The sequence below is a fragment of the Onychostoma macrolepis genome, chromosome 01 (assembly GCF_012432095.1).
Source record: "Onychostoma macrolepis isolate SWU-2019 chromosome 01, ASM1243209v1, whole genome shotgun sequence".
In the NCBI taxonomy this organism is placed as follows: Eukaryota; Metazoa; Chordata; class Actinopteri; order Cypriniformes; family Cyprinidae; genus Onychostoma; species Onychostoma macrolepis.
The window spans coordinates 34,186,358-34,211,515 of record NC_081155.1 but is presented as its reverse complement, the minus strand read 5'-3'; the positions used below and the strand labels follow the sequence as shown (position 1 = coordinate 34,211,515).

At 36.4% G+C, this 25,158-nt stretch overlaps 1 protein-coding gene across 1 annotated transcript in view; it reads right to left on the bottom strand.

Moving 5' to 3' along the window:
* Positions 1-25,158, bottom strand: part of sorbs2a (sorbin and SH3 domain containing 2a) — a 66,706-nt gene that overhangs the window by 24,854 nt on the left and 16,694 nt on the right. The window contains 10 exon segments of the mRNA XM_058773773.1: positions 5,507-5,557; positions 5,668-5,734; positions 7,722-7,897; positions 9,267-9,387; positions 10,989-11,375; positions 12,531-12,907; positions 12,910-13,114; positions 13,450-13,574; positions 15,989-16,015; positions 19,519-19,574. Of these exon segments, the coding sequence (XP_058629756.1) occupies positions 5,507-5,557; positions 5,668-5,734; positions 7,722-7,897; positions 9,267-9,387; positions 10,989-11,375; positions 12,531-12,907; positions 12,910-13,114; positions 13,450-13,574; positions 15,989-16,015; positions 19,519-19,528 (1,546 nt within the window). The 5' untranslated portion in view covers positions 19,529-19,574.

Genomic DNA, 25,158 nt, shown 5'->3' with positions numbered 1-25,158 from the left:
CAACTTTTTCCAGGACCTTAGCCATAAAAGGTAACTTAGAAATATAATTTTGAAGTAAAGATGAATCAAGATTTGTTTTCTTTAGAATAGGTTGAACCACAGCTTGTTTAAAATAACCTGGAACTTGACCAGATGTTAATGAATTATTAATTATAGATAACACACACGGACCAATCATGTCAATAACATTTTTAAACAAGACAGTGGGTACCACATCCAGATGACAAGAAGAACTTTTCATAGAACTAACTACCTTAGTAAGATCATCAATTGTTATCGGAGAAAAATTATCCAGGGTTACTGGCCTGGAGACATGAGGTATTTGAAGTGAAGCTGAAGGTATAATATTATTTCGTATATTTTTTATCTTATCCACAAAAAAATGGAGAAAATTATTGCACTCTTCAACTGAAGAGACTTGAAACGCCGGCGATGGAGGCGAAGCAATGTTATGTATAGTGTCAAATAAAATTTTGGGATTATGTCTGCTGCTAGATATTAAATTAGAAAAATACTTAATTCTGGCATCCTTAACCTTGTCATTAAAATCCATTAAAAGTTCTTTTAAGTGCTGATAGTGAACTAATAGTCGAGTAGATTTCCACAGACGCTCAGTTTTACGACAAATACGTTTAAAGGAGCGAATACTATCATTGATCCATGGGTGGAATTTGACAGACGAGCTGCTCTGGACTTCACAGGAGCAACTTCATCCAAGACTAAAAGGCAATGCTCATTAAAAGATTGAACTTGAACATCAACTCTACCATTTGACATATTAATGGACGAATTATCAAAAGCAGCAGAGAATTTCTCTGCAGAAAGGTTATTCAGGATGCGAGAATCAATTTCTCGACTACACAATGGTGCATCTAAATTACCAAATAAGTCAAATGTTGATCAAGACTGAAGGCTTGCCCCATATGAACACCTAAATTTCGAAGGGTAGATTTAACAGAATGTGATAAAGAACCAAGACTTTCCATCACTTTTGGAAGAACACCAACAGGAGCTGAGATAAGTACTTCAGTTTTTTTCAGGGTTTAACTGTAGATAATTATTTGCCATCCAGACTTTAATGGAGTTTATACAGTTTAAAAGAACAGACAATTTTGTAATTTCATGAGACTTAAAAGAGATATAAAGTTGAATATCATCTGCATAGCAATGATAGCGAATGCATTCAAAACTACTTATCAGTTTCCCCAGAGGCAGCAAATACAAAGCAAAAAGCAATGGGGCCAAAACAGAACCCTGGGGAACGCCACAGGACACCGGTGCTGTAGATGAAGTGTAATTTTGAACTCTTACTGAGAAAGACCGGTCTGATAAGTATGATGAAAGCCAACTCAAGGCTGTACCCGAGATACCAACCTCCTGTCTAAGCCTCTCAACTAATATACAGTGATCAACTGTATCAAAAGCAGCAGTGAGATCCAATAAAACCAGTACAGAGCATTCTCCTGCATCGCCTTGCATTAACAAGTCATTTAAAACTCTAAGAAGAGCAGTTTCAGTTGAGTGCATACGACGAAAGCCAGATTGGAATTTATCAAACACATTACGACCATCTAAAGCAGCTAAAAGCTGATTTACAACAACTTTTTCCAGGACCTTAGCCATAAAAGGTAACTTAGAAATATAATTTTGAAGTAAAGATGAATCAAGATTTGTTTTCTTTAGAATAGGTTGAACCACAGCTTGTTTAAAATAACCTGGAACTTGACCAGATGTTAATGAATTATTAATTATAGATAACACACGGACCAATCATGTCAATAACATTTTTAAACAAGACAGTGGGTACCACATCCAGATGACAAGAAGAACTTTTCATAGAACTAACTACCTTAGTAAGATCATCAATTGTTATCGGAGAAAAATTATCCAGGGTTACTGGCCTGGAGACATGAGGTATTTGAAGTGAAGCTGAAGGTATAATATTATTTCGTATATTTTTTATCTTATCCACAAAAAAATGGAGAAAATTATTGCACTCTTCAACTGAAGAGACTTGAAACGCCGGCGATGGAGGCGAAGCAATGTTATGTATAGTGTCAAATAAAATTTTGGGATTATGTCTGCTGCTAGATATTAAATTAGAAAAATACTTAATTCTGGCATCCTTAACCTTGTCATTAAAATCCATTAAAAGTTCTTTTAAGTGCTGATAGTGAACTAATAGTCGAGTAGATTTCCACAGACGCTCAGTTTTACGACAAATACGTTTAAAGGAGCGAATACTATCATTGATCCATGGAGTGGAATTCAACAGACGAGCTGCTCTGGACTTCACAGGAGCAACTTCATCCAAGACTAAAAGGCAATGCTCATTAAAAGATTGTACTTGAACATCAACTCTACCATTTGACATATTAATGGACGAATTAACAAAAGCATCAGAGAATTTCTCTGCAGAAAGGTTATTCAGGATGCGAGAATCAATTTCTCGACTACACAATGGTGCATCTAAATTACAAAATAAGTCAAATGAGATGCAATTATGATCTGAAATAAAAATATCTTCAGACAAAACTGAACCAATATTTAAACCATAACTGAAAACAAGATCTAGAGTATGTCCTCTTATATGAGTAGGACCAGTAACATATTGTATAAGATTAAAAGACTCAGTAATATTAATAAAATCAATTGCAAATTTATCCGAAACATCATCAATATGAATGTTGAAGTCGCCAACAATCACAATTTTAGTAAGCTGAAGAATAGATGACAAAAAAATCACTAAAATCATGTAGGAAGGAGCAGTTTGGGCCAGGAGGACGATAAATTAAAATACAATAAAAGGGATCTGTACGCCCAACATTTACCATCCGAGAAAAAAAACAGTTTCTGAACACAACAGCAAGTCCTCCACCACGGCCTGAACGTCTAGGCAGACTAATAAATGTGTAATCCTTAGGACAAATTTCCTTAAGGGGAGCATTTTCCAGATTTCTCTGCCAGGTTTCAGTCATACACAAAAAATCCAGCTCCTTAGTTTTAACAATGTCGTTTAGGACAAAAGTTTTATTAGTTATTGAACGAGCATTTACCAGTGCCATCCTGAGAGATAAAGCAAGAACTTCGCTGGATATTTTGCAGGGAATTGTACGAAGTTGACAGGGGCTCAATCCGCCGCACACGAAAACTCCGTTCGCCGGCGGAAAAACGGTCTCCACAAACATATCCGGGAAAACGGGTCGAAGATAGGAGAGTCTAACATTGTCAGCCGTGGACAGGGGAAACTCATTCCAAAAATGGGCCAAATATACCGAGGCTGAGCTCATCAGAAGCGATCGGCGCCGTTTTCCGACGACTCCTCTCTTCCAAGACAGTCTCAGCTTCACCTGAAAACCAGCCCTTTTCCCCCGCTTCCTCCTTTGTCTTTGGGAAATTCGGTCAAAAAGACTAGCTGAGTGGACTGATGTAGACAATAATGTGTGTGGAATATCAGCCCAGGGTGGTGGAATATTATGATCTACCATTGATGATCTTATGAGTAAAAGAGTTTGGCGATCATAGACCTGAGCAGTGAGACCATCATTTAGAAGCAGCAGAACAACCATAAAGACGCACAGGACAGATAGAACACAGCGCTGTAAACAGACAGTGGCAGCGGCAAAGCCAAACACAGGCGCCATCTTGCTTGTCCTGAGGGTAAGGGTTGTGATGATGTCCACATGTGAAGTAAGTATTCAGACCCTTTGCTCAGTATTTAGTAGAAGCACCCTTTTTGGGAAAGATGCAACAAGAAAGATTCCTCCTTGCAGATCCTCTCCAGTTCTGTCAGGTTGGATGGTAAATATTGGTGGACAGCCATTTTTAGGTCTCTCCAGAGATGCTCAATTGGGTTTAAGTCAGGGCTCTGGCTGGGCCATTCAAGAACAGTCACGGAGTTGTTGTGAAGCCACTCCTTCGTTATTTTAGCTGTGTGCTTAGGGTCATTCATTGTCTTGTTGGAAGGTAAACCTTCGGCCCAGTCTGAGGTCCTGAGCACTCTGGAGAAGGTTTTCGTCCAGGATATCCCTGTACTTGGCCGCATTCATCTTTCCCTCGATTGCAACCAGTCGTCCTGTCCCTGCAGCTGAAAAACAGCCCCACAGCATGATGCTGCCACCACCATGCTTCACTGTTGGGACTGTATTGGACAGGTGATGAGCAGTGCCTGGTTTTCTCCACACATACCGCTTAGAATTAAGGCCAAAAAGTTCTATCTTGGTCTCATCAGACCAGAGAATCTTATTTCTCAACATCTTGGAGTCCTTCAGGTGTTTTTTAACAAACTTCATGCGGGCTTTCATGTGGAGAGGCTTCCGTCGGGCCACTCTGCCATAAAGCCCCGACTGGTGGAGGGCTGCAGTGATGGTTGACTTTCTACAACTTTCTCCCATCTCCCGACTGCATCTCTGGAGCTCAGCCACAGTGATCTTTGGGTTCTTCTTTACCTCTCTCACCATGGCTCTTCTCCCCCGATAGCTAAGTTTGGCCGGACGGCCAGCTCTAGGAAGGGTTCTGGTCGTCCCAAACGTCTTCCATTTAAGGATTATGGAGGCCACTGTGCTCTTAGGAACCTTAAGTGCAGCAGACATTTTTTTGTAACCTTGGCCAGATCTGTGCCTTGCCACAGTTCTGTCTCTGAGCTCTTCAGGCAGTTCCTTTGACCTCATGATTCTCATTTGCTCTGACATACACTGTGAGCTGTAAGGTCTTATATAGACAGGTGTGTGGCTTTCCTAATCAAGTCCAATCAGTATAATCAAACACAGCTGGACTCAAATGAAGGTGTAGAACCATCTCAAGGATGATCAGAAGAAATGGACAGCACCTGAGTTAAATATTTGAGTGTCACAGCAAAGGGTCTAAATACTTAGGACCATGTGATATTTCAGTTTTTCTTTTTTAATAAATCTGCAAAAATGTCAACAATTCTGTGTTTTTCTGTCAATATGGGGTGCTGTGTGTACATTAATGAGGAAAAAAAAGAATTTAAGAAGCAAATGACTGCAATATAACAAAGAGTGAAAAATTTAAGGGGGTCTGAATACTTTCCGTATCCACTGTATATTAGGGGTGTAACGGTACACAAATATGACGGTTCGGTACGTACCTCGGTTGTAACATCACAGTGGTGTTCTAATTTGTTGAGATAGTGAATTGGTGGGTTTTTGTTAAATGTGAGCCAAAATCATCACAATTAAAAGAACCAAAGACTTAAACTACTTCAGTCTGTGTGCATTGCATTTATTTAGTTATTAAGTTTCACAATTTGAGTTGAATTACTGAAATAAATGAACCTTTCCACGACATTCTAATTCATTGAGATGCACCTGTATGTATGTATATATATATATATATATATATATATATATATATATATATATATATATATATACCCTTCTCACATAAAGGAACACAGACATGATTTAAACTTTTACTACATACATATGTTGGATTAAGCAGATATGAAAGTTAATATCAGATCTTCAGATTTCACATAACTTACCATTGTTTATGACAGCGTATGTTGCATTATATGTGTCTGCATAGTCATCATCTGGATGAAAACAACATTAAACAGAAATAAAATCAAACACAGTGTGTGTTTGTGAGTCATCTGAAATGAATTCTGCAGGATATGTTCTGTGTGTTCTCCCACTCACTCACCTGCTTTATGAACCATGTGGATCTGTTTGAACATGGTCTTGTACCAGTCCTTGGGTCTGTCCACAGTCTAAAAGAATCACAAACACAAGCGATTTGCCTTGTCAGTTTGCTGGTTAAGCGCACAAACAGCTAACAGCATTTGTCATTACTTGACAACCAACAAAATCACCAGAGCACAGAGTGAGAGAGACAGACAGGGAGTATCATAGTAACCTTCCAGGAAAGAGCCAGGAATGTTCTCTTCTTCTCACAAACACACACACATTCACAGACAGTCTGAACTGCTGAGAGCTCAGAAGCATTCCTCTAACCACAATAAGAGGATCAAATGTCAAAACAACTTAAACACAAATCAAGAAAAAATTTCCCCAAAACAGATCATTAACAGATGATCTGTTGTTTTAAACTGACCAGTGACAGTGAACAGATGTTGTGCTGTTTAAAAACATATAGAAAGAAAGAAAGAGTGCTTGGTTTTGTTTTGATAGAGCAACAGGTAATAAAACATGTAAATCTCAGTTTGTGTATTAACCAGTCACAAGGGCGATAAGCAGCAGAACATTCTGTCAATATTTTTTTTGGTTTGGTTTCTATTTCTGTGCCTTCATGTTGTATAGCACCATCAACTCTAAATCTCATTGCTAGTAAATTTATATAAACAGTTCAATACATGGAGGTCAAAACCACTCACGTCTTCCAAGCAACAAACAGCTGTCTCTTTCCTAAATGCATCAGTGTTTTGAACTAATCGGTTGAATGAATGATTCAGTGACTCACTCCTAAAGACAATCCTAATTTGCAACATACATACACATAAGGATGTAAATTGCAGACTGGCAGTTTGTCTGAATGTGAAACAGTCACTACGTTTACATGGACATCAATACTCCGATTTTAATACGATTAAGACAATACTCTGATTAAGAGTCTAGCATGTAAACTGAGATTTTTGATGACCTTAATCCGGCTAAAGTCATAATCGAAGTAAACACAAATCGAATTAAGACATGTGGAGTATTCCTATTTTAGTCGCATTATTGAAGTGCAATACAGACATGTAAACATTTTAATCAAACTATTACCGTTGTGTGGGACTTTTCGCAGCATTTTGCGACAGGATACACATACGGCAGCGGTCAACCGTTTGACGGCAAATAAAAGAGCTTCAACACCGCCGTCATCTGTATGCACGTACAAATAATTAACTGGACTTGAAGCTTTCATAAAATTAAAAATGAAACACCCAAAACTGTATATGGCATCATCACGAAGACGAACTATATGTTTATACGTGAAATTCTGGAAGAGACGTCAGATGGCGTCGTGTGGTGACGTAATGACGCATGCCATTAATCGATCTATGTACAATAACATGTAAAACGGGAACATGAAAGGATTATTCTAAAAGCAACTCATGTAAACACCTTAATCATAATATTGTCTTATTCAGAATAAGGTAAATAATTAGATTACTGATGTCCATGTAAACGCAGTCAGTGAAAAGTCATAGAGCTGTTGAAATAAATGCCAACCAAATAAATTTGGAATCCAGAATGAACTGATTTATAATAAATAGTTAATGTCTACTGATTGTATCACATGCTGAAAACAGTTATGGGCAGACAAATTATCTGTAAATATATCAGTCATAACTTTTAAGACAAAAAAAATCATCATGACACCATTAATGACAAAACTGTGCATAAATTTTAGTGTATAATGAACTCAAATTTGCCACAGTGAAACATAGGTGATATATAGTATAGATAATAGACAAATTTAAAGGAGCAAAATGCACTGAAAAAAAAAAAAAATGGCTTAATTAGTTTTCACTCCAAAATTGCTTGTAAAAATCACAAATAATAACAAAGAAACAGCAAGTAACACATTGAACATGCAATTTTTAAGTAGAAAGACTGAAATAGTATTTACTTGTACAACGTACTTCAATAATCTTTAATTTATTACGGAATAAGGACAATCGTTTTAAAAGTGTAAAGTTTTCCATTTGTCATTTTTGTCAGTTCCCTTAAAAATGTTTGGATATCACTCACCGTTCGGATGGCGATGGGAATGCCTGACTCATCCACTGGTCCAATGCCTTCGTAATGGGGCGCTTTTATGATGGACACCTTCTTCTCTTCCTCTGAGAAACGAGCGATGGGCACAGAGCTACTGACCACAGTCTGACCAGAGACAACAGTCTCTCTCTTCACCGTCTCTGAACCCTCTGAGTGAGAGAGAGAGAGAGAGAGAGAGAGAAAGGTTAGAGACAGATAAAAAAATTTAAAAAAATTGCTGAGCAATTATGTCCTTTACAATTGGTTCTTGTCAAATTGTGACCCCAGTTCCTGGGTAACAGTGAGGGAAGACAACCTAGTATCAACCTTTTTAACTAAACATCTCTCCCTCTCTGTCACTATCCCTCGCACACACATCATTGATTGCTGTGCTGCTCTTGGCTCTTCATTAGACTGCTGCCATAGATACAGTCACACTGCAGGATTCAAAATTTGTTACTACCAGGACTTCATTGGATGCCAATATTAATCAGAAAGGAAATTAATTGGCCATCCGTGAGAATGTCACACTAAGTGATCAAAAACTGCCTATGACGAAAGCAATTTATAATGTTTCCCAAAATTTGTATCAGATGGCATAATCATGGCAAATATCACACACAGTGTTGGCCCGAAGAATACAGAAGTCTGACAGAAGTCTGAGCTGGACAGTCACAGTCAATTCTAAACTAATAGAGCAGGAACACTGACATGGCACAAGCACTCACCCTGACTAAGCACCCTGAACAATGAAATATGTATGACACAGCATAAATGAGACAGCTACTTTTATTCCTTCACATCTATGCAGGTTTGCACTAGCAAAAAGACAATGACATGAGGAAACACTACAGCAAACTATTTGTCAGCATCTTTTCTTTAAAATACTACAACGATTGTATGAATCTGCTTTCCTAAGCAAATCCCAACCAAAGTATCAGAGCTTTGCCTCTCCTCAGTTTCCCTCTGTTCAGTTATTGATTGCTCCGGTCTGGCTTAATGGATGCAAATGCATCATATCCTGAGGACCGGACTGCACCGTTAACTGCCAATACAGGCATCCACTAACAAGAATTGTGCATTACAAATCCATTGTTTCAGAGCGCCAAAACTAGGACTCAATCAATAGAAGGACAAAAAGACAATTGAGGAAAGTGTTTTTTAGAAAACATTTGATGTGTCCAAATATGCTTACTTCCATACTATTTAGTATGCGAAAAACAGTACACCAAAGAGTATGTGTAAACTCATTGTATTCTAAAATAAAATATGCAAAATACCTGGATGACCTACTACTTCCGGGAAGATTTTGGAGTGCCATGGACAATTTACTATCCCATAATGCCAAATAGTCGTGATGCAGTTACTAGCTCTCTTTTTATGTCTACATCACATACAAAAACTAGTTTTACATGTGGTTCAGACATCCTTTTCCAGTCTAAGTAGGCGGTTTTAGGCCTGAATAAGCAACGTTTGGCTGACAGTCAAAACTCTGCTTTGCAATACTAGCCAGAGGTCTGTGTGGGACTTTCCTCTCACCTGAACTACGACCTTGCTGGATCTTTACCAGGCCTGGGCTGAGGGTTGGAGGTGGAGGTGGGTACACAGGCGGAGAGAAAGGCCTCTGAGATTGAGAGCTTCCATTCACTGCCATCTGACCCTGGGCAACATAAAAAAAAAAAAAAACTGTTTACAAGAGATGGAAATATGTCATTTGTAAAGTCACTTTAGGTCAAACAAGTATAAGTGGGTGACAGCTATGGGACAATAAGAAGTTAGAAGAATAAGAAGTGTAAGACACGAGAGCACACATCAAAAGATACTGTACAACATGTGAGAAAAAATGCTGTTACAAAAAAGACAAAGGTTGTGATCAGATGTTGGTGCTTCTGTAGTAACATAAGTGGAATGATGGATGACAAATGAAGAGGTAACTGAAAAACTACATGACAACAAACACACTTTGAAAGAACCTTTAGTAGATAATGAGTGCAGGACAATCTATGTAAGAAAGAGTGTTAACACTGGAATATGGTACCATTATACATTCATATTCCAAAGAAGTTCAAGTTTTCAGTCAACAGCAGCAATATAAAATGCAAATGTTAATCTCAAACAAACTTCATGAAAGGTCACATAGAAAATCACAGGTCATCATAGGAACCCTAAAGTCAACATGAAATTAAAATGTCCTCTTTCTTCATACACATACCTGGACTTCATACACATTCCTAACTTTCTATTAATATATGATATATATATGATATACATTATCATTTAAATGTTTGTGGTCAGTAAGATTTGTTTTATTTTTATTTTTATTATTATAATTTTTTTAAATAAGACATGAATTATTTTATTTGACAAGAATGCATTAAATTAATCAAAAAGTGACAGCAAAGATATTTATATTGTTAAAAAGGTTTCTATTTGAAATGTTCTTTTGAACTTTCTATTAATCAAATCATCTTAAAAAATGTATCATGGTTTTCCACAAAAATATTAAGTAGCATGACTGTTTTCAACTGATATTTATAAGAAATGTTTTGTGAGTACCATATCAGCATATTTGAATATAATAATCGACACCAAAGACTACAGTAATGGCTGCAAAAATTTTGCTTTGACATCACAGGAATTAATTGCATTATTTAAAATATATTAAATTGTATTTTGAACAAAAACTGTATTTTTGATCGAATAACTGCAGCCTTGCACAAGGATCTTCTTTTAAAAACACCAAAAATCTTACTGACTCAAAACTTTAGAAAAGTAGTGGCATATGATTGCCAGTTTTATACAGTATATATGTATGTATTATATGTGTATATATATATATATATATATATATATATATATATATAGTTAGATAGATAGATAGATAGATAGATAGATAGATAGATAGATAGATAGATAGATAGATAGATAGATAGATAGATAGATAGATAGATAGATAGATAGATACAGTTTTTAATATTGTTTCATTTTAAAACGTCACATTATGTGTGCATGTTGACTTTAAATGGGAAACAACATACATAGCACACAATAAAATACTGCATACATAAAACATAGTGAAAATCAAGCATCAAACAAAAGACAAAGCAGCCACCTGCTGTAAGCTGACACATTCAAGCATGTGACTCAAAGTTAGACATTCAACAGCGCTGAAAGACTAGTGAGGACATACAAACATGAGTAGATTCAAACAAACGTGACACCAGACTGGAGTGAGGTGTGCCAGTTGAGCGTGATAGTTACGTTAGTGCCCGTGGCAGCTGACGGGGCGGTAGGAAGCTCGTCAGGGGCGTTGGAGGCATGGCTGAGCGTGGGGGATGGGGTAGGTGTGCCTGCGGGGGAGGAGTCCATGCCGCAGATCTGCAGCTCCTCCAGCCCAGCTGTGGATGATGAATAATGACTCAGCGCTGACACGGTTACTGGTGACGGGGCAGGTGAGGCCAACATTAGCCCGGCACGTTCCAGAGGGACGTAGGGTGTCGGCGAGAGGGCTTTGGGCAATAGCCCTGACAGGAAGTCAGGGGAATCCTGACTGGCCCGGCTATACGGTGACCGGCGAGCTGAAGGATCTGGGGAGGGCGGTCCAGAAGAGAGAGGCCCGGTGCTCCCTCTTACAGGGGAAAACTCACGCTGATGGAGGAGTGTGGGAGGGAATAAAAGGGAAGGAAGACAAGAATTGAAAGTGAACATAAAGCAAAGCCGGTGAGCAAGAAGTGACATACGGGCACAGGCGGATTGAACCATGTTGAGTGAAGAAGAACAAGTGAATCTGTGGGAAGGAATAAAAGGTTGCTGGAAAAAAAAAATATATATATATATAGTAATTAGCAGTAAACACACGTTCTTTCATCAAGCTGTCTGTGTACGTTCACTCCATTCCATCAGATGAAGATGAATGAGTGCTAAATGGGTTACACTCAGTGAGTATGAGAAAGTGATACCAAAATTTCCAAAAGTTTGGAATAATTAAGATTTCACCAAGGCTGCATTTATTTGATGAGAAATACATTAAAATTGAGAAATATTATTATAATTTAAAATAACTTTTATATTTTACTATTTTTTAATTTTTAGAAGTCATTAATATAATATGCTAATGTAGTGCTCAAGAAACTTCTTATATCAATGTTGAAATCCGTGCTGCTTAATATATATTTTTTTGTGGAAACTGTGATATACTACTATTCTAAAGCTGAAGGTAAGTAAGATACAATTTAAAAATAATAACAATTTAAAATTTTAAAATAAAATAAATTACTTTTATTCAATGAGAATGCATTAAATTAATTAAAAGTGACAGTAAAGGAACTTATAATGTGCAAAGAATCTATTTCAAATAAGTGCTGTTCATTTGAATTTTCTATTTAAAGAATCCTCAACATTCAGCAAAGAGTTGTGTTTTAAACTGATAATAATAATAATAATAAGAAGAAGAAGAAGAAGAAGAAAAATTATTAATAACTGAAAATCAATAATAACTGATAAATAATTAAGCAAGAAATCAGCATATTAGAACGATTTATTAAAGATCATGTGACATTGCATACTGGAGAAATGGCTGTTGAAAATGTAGCTTTGTCTTCACAGTAATATATTTAAAAAGAAAGCAGTTTTAAATAGTATTTATCACAATATTGCTGTTTCTACTGTATTTTTAATCAAATAAATGCAGCCTTGACGAGCATAAGAGACTTCTTTCAATAACATTTAAAAATCGTCATTATTCCAAACTTTTGACCAGTAGTATGAGTGTACATTATCACTGAAAATAAATGACAGTAATACCACCAAACTGCTTGCTGGTCTTGGTGGTACGACAGGGGCTCGCGTGGGGTCAGCGGGGTCCACTGCGTTTGTCCTGGATTTAGTCTCAAGCCCTGACTGGGTCTCTGCTTGAGGTTCTGGACTGCGAGGAGCTAACTGGATGGAGAGAGAAGCTACGTGTGTTTCAGAAGTAGCAGTGGGGTCTTGAGGTGGGGAAGCAGATGTACTTTTTGGCTTAGTTTTAGACTTAGGGTCAGTTTTAATCATGTTCATCTTGTTAGGTGCTGCATTTAGTTGGTCACTCGAGAATTTTGAAGATGACAATTTGTTCCCCAGAACCCGAGTGATAAAACTGTTAGCATTAGCCTGTTGGGACAAGGGGGGCTCCTCGAGGGGGCTCCTGAGGTGCTAGTGGATGTTTGGGTGGTCTTAGAGTATGAGTATGAGGAGGTGGCACTAGATTGGATGGTGTAAGAGCCTGAGGAAATGACATCATTACTCTGTGGGGAAGAGAGGGAGGTGTCTGACAGCATAGCAAGGGAACTGTAAGATGGGGGGTTAGGGGTCATGTGATAGCTCTCTCTCCGAGGGGGCGGCAAGGGGACCTGATAGAGAAAAGGTCAATTCAAATATGTAAAGTCAGTTCAAATAAAGCACATTTTCTCAGAGAAATTTCAATTGGACTGCTTTAGAGGTTAAGAAAATCACACTTGATATGAATCCTCTAGAAAGACGTTATCATATTGGAAAAAGACCAAGATATTAATCCAAACAGTTGTGAAGCAAAATAATTTCAAAGTAGCACATAATATGAAATAAAACGATTGTTTGTTGTGAAAAGAAAATGAATAGGGTGCAAAATCTAACAGCAGTATGATCAAGAAGCAGGAATGCATTAGCAGCTCATTTAAAAAAAAAAGTATTTTAAATGAATATGTACCGGTGTGGGAGATTTCTTATCCTGTAGGTTGGGTTTAACACTGCGGAAGCCTTTAGCAGTCAAGGACGCACTGCTAGCATCTCCATTCCTCAACCCTTCAGACACACTGCGTGAACGCCAGGCATCTACACACAAATAAAATAAATAAATAAATAACCCCCTCCCCCACACACACATACACAGACATATATATATATATATATATATATATATATATATATATATATATATATATGTATACATATATATTAGTGCTGTCAAATGGTTAATCACGATTAATCGCACCCAAAATAAAAGTTTTTGTTTACATAATATATGTGTGTGTACTGTGTTTATTTATTATGTATATATAAATACACACACACACACACACACACACACACACACACACACACACACAGAGTATATATTTTTAAAATATTTACATGTATATACACATTTATATATTTATATTCTTATATTTTACATTATACATACATTTATTTAATATATAAACATAACATATTTTTCTTAAATATACAGGTGCATCTCAATAAATTAGAATGTCGTGGAAAAGTTCATTTATTTCAGTAATTCAACTCAAATTGTGAAACTAAATTCAATGCACACAGACTGAAGTAGTTTAAGTCTTTGGTTCTTTTAATTGTGATGATTTTGGCTCACATTTAATAAAAACCCACCAATTCATTATCTCAACAAATTAGAATACTTCATAAGACCAATAAAAAAAAACATTTTTAGTGAATTGTTGGCCTTCTGGAAAGTATGTTCATTTACTGTATATGTACTCAATACTTGGTAGGGGCTCCTTTTGCTTCAATTACTGCCTCAATTCGGCGTGGCATGGAGGTGATCAGTTTCTGGCACTGCTGAGGTGGTATGGAAGCCCAGGTTTCTTTGACAGTGGCCTTCAGCTCATCTGCATTTTTTGGTCTCTTGTTTCTCATTTTCCTCTTGACAATACCCCATAGATTCTCTACGGGGTTCAGGTCTGGTGAGTTTGCTGGCCAGTCAAGCACACCAACACCATGGTCATTTAACTGACTTTTGGTGCTTTTGGCAGTGTGGGCAGGTGCCAATTCCTGCTGTAAAATTAAATCAGCATCTTTAAAAAGCTGGTCAGCAGAAGGAAGCATGAAGTGCTCCAAAATTTCTTGGTAAACGGGTGCAGTGACTTTGGTTTTCAAAAAACACAATGGACCAACACCAGCAGATGACATTGCACCCCAAATCATCACAGACTGTGGAAACTTAACACTGGACTTCAATCAACTTGGGCTATGAGCTTCTCCACCCTTCCTCCAGACTCTAGGACCTTAGTTTCCAAATGAAATACAAAACTTGCTCTCATCTGAAAAGAGGACTTTGGACCACTGGGCAACAGTCCAGTTCTTCTTCTCCTTAGCCCAGGTAAGACGCCTCTGACATTGTCTGTGGTTCAGGAGTGGCTTAACAAGAGGAATACGACAACTGTAGCCAAATTCCTTGACACATCTGTGTGTGGTGGCTCTTGATGCCTTGATCCCAGCCTCAGTCCATTCCTTGTGAAGTTCACCCAAATTCTTGAATCGATTTTGCTTGACAATCCTCATAAGGCTGCGGTTCTCTTGGTTGGTTGTGCATCTTTTTCTTCCACACTTTTTACTTCCACTCAACTTTCTGTTAACATGCTTGGATACAGCACTCTGTGAACAGCCAGCTTCTTTGGCAATGAATGTTTGTGGCTTACCCTCCTTGTGAAGGGTATCAGTGATTGTCTTCTGGACAACTGTCAGATCAGCAGTCTTCCCCATGATTGTGTAGCTTAGTGAACCAAACTGAGAGACCATTTTGAAGGCTCAGGAAACCTTTGCAGGTGTTTTGAGTTGATTAGCTGATTGGCATGTCACCATATTCTAATTTGTTGAGATAGTGAATTGGTGGGTTTTTGTTAAATGTGAGCCAAAATCATCACAATTAAAAGAAGCAAACACTTAAACTACTTCAGTCTGTGTGCACTGAATTTATTTAATACACGAGTTTCACAATTTGAGTTGAATTACTGAAATAAATGAACTTTTCCACGACATTCTAATTTATTGAGATGCACCTGTATACATGCATGTGTTTGTATTCATATTTACATAATAAATGCATAATACATGCATAATATGCATAATGCAATAATACATATATACAGTACACACACATATTATGCAAACAAAATCTTTCATTTTGGATGCGATTAATCGTTTGACAGCACTAATATATATATATATATATATATATATATATATGTGTGTGTGTGTGTGTGTGTGTGTTTAAAAAATTAATAAAAATGACAAAAGCACAATACTAAATCACTAAAACTTTAACAAAAATCGACAAACTGAAAATATAAAAAAGCTATCAAAATATTAATAACTAAAATACTTATTTATGTAGTAAAATGCCTCTTATGTGCCCAAATACTTAATGTGTCCCCTGTATAGTACACATTAACATTTATATAAACACAACGATGAAAACAGACACACATACACATCCAACAAACACTTGCCTGAATCTGATGACTGGGAATCACTACCTGTGGAAAGTAAAGATGCATTAAAATAAACATAAAATTGCATTTACCATGATAACACCATAGAATGACCACAGAAAAGCAAGACAAACAAGAAACAAAAGACAAAACATGCAGAAATGTCATACCCATTGACATTAAGGGAGATGTCCATGGATCAGGTTTTATTTTTAATACTCTGATGCTATGCCTATATTGCCTATATATATATATATATATATATATATATATATATATATATACCTATATAGCAAGATAAGACATAACTAAAGAAAAAACAGCTTAGTTAACTACTACGCTGTTAACTAAGCTGTTTTTTCTTTAGTTGTGTCTTATCTTGCTTATTATACCATATGATGGTCCTGCCATTGGTGCATGATGGCCACAATATGGGAATGAGAGATGCAGAATTACAGAGAACAAGAAGATTAAAGAGCATAAGATGCTTTTGAACACAGAAAGAAAGAGACCGCTAGTAAGACCACACAAAGTTTGAAACACCTACTACTCTCATAATGACGATTAAAACTACAATATGTAAACTCGAAGATTGAAAGAACACAAACTTAAATTTTGAACAAAAACTAATATACTTTACAACAATTAAGTCTGGTCCTGTACATAACAAAATATTCATGAACAAATGCCTGTTCCATGTTGCTATTTAAACTGACATCTGCTGTATTTCTTCAAACCAGTATGTGCCTCAAACAATTCAGCATTAAATGGGTTATATGATGCGATTTCAAGTTTTCCTTTCTCTTTGGAGTGTTACAAGCTGTTTGTGCATAGATGAAACCCTGAAAGTTGCAAAGACTAAAGTCTCGAACCCAAAGAGATATTCTTTATAAAAGTTAAGACTTGTCCACGTCCCCCTAAAATGGCTTATTCAAACTCATTCTAAAAAAAATTTCTATTGACTGTTCAAATGCAGAGTTTTGCGCGTAACGTGTCGTGTGAGTGTGTGTGTGTGTGTGTGTGTGTGTGTGTGTGTGTGAGAGTGTGTGTGTGTATGTGTGAGGGGAACAGGGTCACATCACAGCAGAGTGTACAGCCCGTCAGAAATCGTCTTAACCGTGGCTTGTGTACTGCAAATACATACGAGCATCATCACTGTGTCTGTCACGCAACTCTGTTTCCCTTTCAGGCTTGAACTGATAAAACTAACTTGAAAGCTGAACCTCGCGATTATGGTAAGGGGCGTTACATTTCCGACGCGTGCTTGTGGTGTTCGGCCAATCACAACGCACTGTGACAGCTGGCCAATTAGAGCAGACTGCACTTGTTGGAAGGAGGGGCTTTGTAGAAAACAATGCGTTTGAGAGAGGCAGGGCATAGAGGAACTACAATAATGTACAGTATTTGAAAAATAATGTGCTTTTTGAACATTAAAGCATGTCAACATATTCTGTTACACCAAATACACAAAATAATGATCTTTAACATAGCATCATATGACCCCTTTAAAAGAGTACAACAGTGCATCTGTGAATGCATGCTTGACTGCCTGTCTGTGGCCAGCAGCTTTTCAAAAATTAAAGACGTGTTGTCATATCTCTGGCAGGTCTTGACAGCATGTCACTTTTTCAGCAGACTCACTCAAGCAGCAAAATATGCTTGGATCCTTGTATATATCAGCACAGAAAAATAGCATCTAGTCTTTTTCTTTTTACATTAAAATCTCATTGAGTGTGTTTTTTTGAAACGGTAAATGGTTTTATTGATTTAATTAAAACCTGAACAGTCTCTCCAGAATTTAACACAGTATTCAATATAGCTGACTGCAGACTGAGCATTTTTTTTTTTTTTAATTCAGAAAGCAGATTAGATTACATTCAATGGGAAACAGTTATATAATGTGTCCCATGTCCCTTTTATTACTAGTACATTAAAATTGTGCCAAAAGATCTTATTTAATGTAGGGCTATCAATTGATTAGAAAGTTCAATCAAATTAACTTTAATCTTGAATTGCTCTGGTAGTAAGAAAATTCCATATTACTGCATTTAAATATGGGTTAAGACACATGATTAATCACATTATTAATCACCATAATTTGACAGGCTTAATTTAAAGATGTTAAACATTTACAGATGTGAAACGTTTGTGTAAATCTGCGCGATATAACGTGAAACATATTAAAGAGGCAACATGGAATTGGCTTTTAAAATTATTCCTTTAAAATTTTAACATATATTATAGACAGCATAAAAGATCCTAAATCTAATGCCTCTGTTCTCATCTCCTAAGATCTAAGGAGATAAAAAAGAAGAAAAAAATAGACAAATGTAGCAAGAGAAATATGGATCGCAACAGATGTAGTGAACACATGAAAAACATGCATACATTAACACAAATAGAACACCGAGGAGAAAACTCATTTTAATAACTAAGACAGATGAAACCATGGTGAGCAAAAAGAGATAACACATACTAAAAAGTCTATTTTAAAGAGCTGTGTCTTAGACAGCCCTGATACCTGCAGCAGTGTACAGGTTGGGTGAGCTCTGGACCCTCTTCACAGGCCAGAGACTGAGCGACAGGGATGCTCTTTTATGAGCACGTCCTCCGCTATCTGGAGTATGTTTGTTTGCACACGCACACGCAGAAGCACACATGCAAAACAAACAGAAAGCAAAGCACATGCATTGTCAATGCAACATTATTGCACCAAAGATAATGCAAAAAATAAATTTAAAAATTAATTAAATGAAGAATGATTACCTACCGTTCAAAAGTTTGTGGTCAGTTAGATTGATTCATTTATTTATTTATTTTAAGAAACGATGCATTAAATAGTTCAAAAGTGACTGTTTCGACATGTAGAATGTTAAAAATATTTGAAATGATCACAGTTTCCATTTTACAGAGTGATAAAAAAAGGTCACTTTTCACTAAATCAGCATATGGGGAAACTTTCTGAAGGATCATGTGATACTAAAGACTGGAATAATTAAGATTTACAATTGTAGGAATACATTCCATTTTAAAATATATCAAAACAGAAAACAGTAATACATTTTTAACTGTAATAAAATTCACTTTTTACTTTATTTTTGATCAAATAAATGTAATTGTTGAACATAAGAGACTTCTAACCCTAAACTTTTGAACGATATTGTGTTATAGCAATTAAAGGTTAATCTTCCTTTACAGAAAGCATACAACTTGGGAAAGATGAGAGATTATAAAGACATTGTTTCCAAACCAGGCATGATGTGAACACATTTTATATAACATATGTGGAGCCTGACTTTGGACCAATAATATTATTTTTCAAAATGAGCATGAGCAGAACAGAGATTACTCTGTAGAATATTATAGCATATCCCACAATGCAATGCGTTTAGTTTGACCTTTTATTGTGATGGACGAACCAGAAGCACTTACTGCATGTCTTTCTTGACACTAAATGTTACAATGTTTACACAAAATTTGATTAAAAATGTACTGTTTTGTTGTACTAGTGGCTAAAAATTACACAAGTATTTTAATAATGGACTTACCTGTATTCATGATGAAGATCTCCACTGATCTGTGTTCTGAAGAAGGACACTTTCACCTGTAAAACACATCGAGAAATAGATGCTTAAAGTATATCTTATGTATTAGCAAGCTAATTTATTAGCATGCACTCTCTTGTTGTTTATGCCCAATCCCACATGCTAAAGTGCCTAAACTGTTTAGCGACTGTGTATTTTTATCTAGCAGTTCTATGACTAGTACAGGTTATATTTATTCAGAGTGACAGATATAGAGGATATTCTGTTTTAAACATGTTTGTTGTGTATCAAATGGAGACACAGACCTTAATATGGATCCATGACAGACAACAGCTAGAAACTGTGGCGTCAGTGTATGTGTGTGTCTAGTATGTAGTAATACTCTGACTGACACCAGACAGTCTGGACACCAGGAATACACTCAATGTGCCTGCGATGTGTTAATTTTACAGTGCACTACACACATATTTCACTCTCTCTCCTCACTATCAGTATTTGCAAACATGAAGCATGAGGTGTGGAATGTGAGGGGTGGCATTTGTATCTGTCTCATATAATACGAAATAATGTTTCCCAATAGACATGTTAACAAGATAAGAGATAGAATTTATGTCGAGATAATGTTATGATGATGTTTCTCCACTTGTGAATAGCAACAGTCGATGATTTCCAAACACACTCCTTACAATAACTGATAACATGCATCTCATGTTCACTGAGGCTAACGGGGAGCAGACATAATGGATTAAAGAGAGAGAGAGAGTGTGTGTGTGTGTGTGTGAGAGAGAGAGAGAGAGAGAGAGAGAGCATTTAGACATAAAAATAAGATCCAGTTGTCAGATATCCCTTTGCCACTGACAGATTTATAACTTGCCAGGAGAAATGTTCTACACTCAGGGAGTGAAAACGTTGTCAACACTATTTGAATCTCAGTAACAAGCTATGGCACCATTGTGTGACCCAGAATTCTATAGTAAAGTCAATTAAGTTTTTAACTTGCCATATTAAATGAAAACTATTATGAAGTCTTAGTTAGATGTAGCTGACACCCTATAGGGTAAGTTGTCAGATCATAGATTGCCTAAAGCACTTCTCAATACATTCATTAAGTTGCTATGTACTTTTCAATTGTCCCCTATACCTTGAAACTAATGCAGAAAGTAGAAGAACACTCTAGAAGTATTTTCATAACATACTGTGTGACCTAGCTAATGCCATGAAGGTTCTTCCCTAACTTGGTGGGCCCAAAATAAAGACACTAAAAGCACTAATAATAGTCTGTGGCATCTTTAAAAAGAATGAGTCTCTGGGTCATCAAGAAATGGAAGCAAAACACAGACTATTTAAGGATCATCTGCGCAATACAGTACCAATTTACTATTTTACTATGAAGCTGTCCTATTTCCAACACACTATTTTAGGTTTTGGTGAAGAGGTGGTGAATTCTTAATAATTTGTACAACCTTATTCATACATTTTCATATAATCTTCTTACGCTTCACTGAGGATTAGGCTTATAGGGGTGGACTTTCATGCCACCAATTTAGAAAAAAAGTAAAAGAGTTACATTATCTCATGAGATTGGGTTGCATATTTAAAAAAAATACTCATACTCTACATCATGGGGGTCAAACTCATTTTAGGTTGAGGGTCTAGATTAGAGAAAATGCCCTCTTGAGTGGGCCAAATTGTTAAAACTTTTAAATTGCTCACAACTGCATTAATATTAACCATGTCAACTACAATATAATTGACAAAAAAACTAGGAAAACTTTATTTATTTTTTTTTCCGAAGATGATGCTAGGTTATTTTAGAGGTGTGCGGTACTGACAAAAATGATATCTCACAATATATTTTTTTAAATATAAAGATAAATGGATAAATAAATATGAAGCTAAAACTGCCAGTAGGTGATGGCTGTTGTCTTTATGACAGAGGTGTAAAGAGTACCGGAAAACCATACTTGAGTAAAAGTACAGATACCTTACAGTGAAAATTACTCCACTACAAGGTGCAAGTCACCAATTCCAAAACAACTTGAGTAAAAGTCTTAGAGTATCTGATTTTAACAGTACTTAAGTATTTTACTAAATATAGGCTCAAAGATGCACTAGTCAAAGAGACATGCCAGTCAAAAACTGTAATGTTGTGGAGAAGCTGGGGAAAACAGGCAGAGGCAAGGATCTATGTGCAGGCATTTCATGGAAAAACTAGAACAAACAATAAGCTAAAAACCAAAAGGAACAAAGAACAGCATGACGGACAAACAGACAACCATTACATTCAACAACTCACAAAGAACTAAAGAAACACTAGGGCTATATATATATATATATATATATATATATATACACAAGGCACGGAGAACATGCAACACAAACAAGAAAGAGCTTATTTGTGAGGAGAGCAATCACGTTTATTTTCTAAAACCAAAATAAAACTGAACACCTCAAAATTGCAATAAATAAATAAAAATTAACAAAATTAAATTAAAAAATAAATTAAAAAGTCAAAGTCTTCTTGCATTGGATATGCTGGTTTCGGCCTCATTGCCAGCTGCAGTCATATACAACACCTGTGATTCACAACTATTTGCTAAGGAGCTCACATTACTGTAAAGTAGACTCATTGACTTTCAGTGTCCTGTTGCTGGCAATTTCACATCTTTTGTTGCAGAAATATATTGCTGCAGAAAAGCTAGGTGCCATGCAAAATGTAATTTGTAACTGCAACACTCATTTCAAATGTAGTTGAGTAAAGAGTACAGATACTCATTCAAAAATGTAGTGAAGTAGAGAGTAAAAGTACTCAGTATAATTAAAAAGTATACGAAAATATACTCAAGTACAGTAATTAGTTACATTTACTCCAATACTTTACACCACTGCTTTATGAATGGGCCACTGAATCATTGACTGAAATTAAACAGATTCATTCAGTAACAAAACACACTGCATTGCTCGGACACAAAAAAAAAAAAACAGACAACATTGTATCTAAAATATTAAAACAATTCATTTGAGATCACGCTGTTGTTTGGGAAAACACTCAAAATCTATGATATTACAAAATCTTGACATCTGAGGGCCTGATTGGACACCTTTGTGGGTTGCGTGTTTGTCACCCCTGTTCTAGATAAAACCTCAGAAAAGGAATTGAAATGTACTTATGAATGAACAATAAATCAACTGACAAACATGTTACACTCTTCCCAATACCATTCATTTTCCTTATTTTTCTACTCCTCCCCATCATCCATTCGGTTTCATTGTGGTATATGTGACTCCAACCTTTTTACAATCCAATTCCCAATGGGTAAAATCAAGTCCTGTCCATCCAACCTCAAAATGTTATATTCTAATCCACAGCTGCAGCTTTGAGCACCTGATTAGTTACTGGCAATATTAGTGCAAAGCCCTTTGGGTGCACTTAAGTGTGACAAACATTCAATGCCAGCTGCAACTTGTGTTAACAGGCAATTAAGCTGGCATTTCCGTTATGTAATGGACTAGATGCCACGGCTATACAGTTCGCCATGAATACTGTAATTCTCCATTGTTTGAAAAGGCTCAGCTAAAAGATATTTATGTTTTCATATATTCAGTTTTTGGCACAATTAGCCGAAGGCAGCTCAGTACAGATTTTGTCAGTAACTGAGTATTTGCTTGCAGTTTTTATGAAAGGAATTATAACACACTAATAAAGTTGTTCTTAGCTATTTTCTTGCACACATATGGGTTGTCACATTTCAGATTGTTAAATGAAACATTTTTAACCAGGGGTTAATGGTAACACACTCATTTGTGGTCTCTTCAATGCTCTTTTCCACACACACACACACACACACACACACACACACACACACTCACACACACACACACACACACACACACTGCCTATGGAATGTCGGCACTATAGATCAGCATACAGTGACAGGACAGTACATGGATAGAGTTTCAATGGGCAGACCAGAGGCGTCACAACAGCTGTATGATGGAACACACACGATTGTTCTTTTTAAAAGAAGTCTCCTATGCTCACCAAGGCTGCATATATTGGGGGGGAAAAATTCTATTTATTGAGAAATATTATTAAAATATACAGTTTTCAGTGTGACATGATATTTTAGAGATCATTCTAATATGCTAATTTGGTGCTCAGGAAAAAAATTCTTATTGATATCAATGTTAAAAACAGTTTAATATTTTTGTGGAAATCGTGATACATTTGTTTTCAGGTATCTTGGATGAACAGAAAGTTCAAAAGAGCATTTATTTTAAATAAATACCTTTTGTAACATTATAAATGTCAGAATGAGTCTCAGAATAACTCCTTTTTACTTACAGACCCAAAACGTTGTGTATGTTCATATGCTGTCCAATTCTGAAGTGTTAAAGGAGTGTTGTGAAGACCGTATGATCACATTAGATAAGTTCTCTAGGGATCTTTCTCATTTTGTGAAGGAGTAAAATATAGGAAGCAATACTAGAGCAATATGGGACGAATGAGGAAACACAATCTCAGATTGTGAAATCCATCATAAAGTTCTTGCATGCTTCTCAAAAACAGTTTGTGATCATGAATAGTGTGTCTGCAGGAAACTGATCTGACAGCTGATTCAGAGGCGTTCCGACAACCATGAGAACATCAATATGAACCACATGACAGAAAATATTTTACATCTGACAGCACTACAGATATATTTGCCATTTATACATCTACAGACATCCATCAGCGTCTCCCGTAAAGGGATAGTTTGTTAGAATTTAAGTCAATGGAATCCAATGATGTTTTTTTATTCTTTCATATAAAACAGCTGAAATAATAATTCATGTTTTGCATTCATTTTGAATGAATCATTCCATTAAGCCTGTAGCGGTTATTTGGCAGCATTTGTAAATATTTCTAAGCACCTATTAAAGCCTTGTAATTCTTAACAGAAACAGCTTCAGGACTGTTATGTACTTAATCAAACATGACCTCTATTGATATTTTCCAGAGAGGTACAGTAAAGAATGGCTCTTAATAAGCAGAGACACTTAATCATCTTTATATGACAGAACTGGTGGAAGAGAGCATGTCTCTGTAATAAGGTCATTTTTTTATGCCATATATAACAGCCGCTGAGGTAAATGTAGAACGGTTATACATTACGAATCTGCCATGTGTACGAGTGAATGTGCGTTTGTCTTGTAGCCTAAGCATAAATAAAAATCACTCCGAATAGGCCACTATCATCTGCCAAAGAATTTGATTCAGAATATTTTTAAACCACCATGACAGATTTAAAGGGGCCAGAGAATTCAAGTCAGCTAAATAAATCAACTTGATAACTTGATGATAGAATCTACAAAACAGGGGAGGACAACATCAAGCTTGAGCTGGAACAACAAAATGAATGTTGATGTTTAGCCTGATTAGCTATTCTATCTAAAGCTAGTGGGAGTGAGAGGAGGAAGCTATACGAGGTTGTTTTGCTGTTGTGCGTGTGTGTTTGTGCCATTAGAGAGATGTGGAGGCTGTGTGGGTTTCTAAAGTTATACCAAAGTTGTCATTAGTGTTGTATTGGATGCCCAAACGAATATGTGTGTGTCTAAAAGTTTTGTGTAGTTCCTTTACGCTCCTGCCTGCTCCGTCCCTGC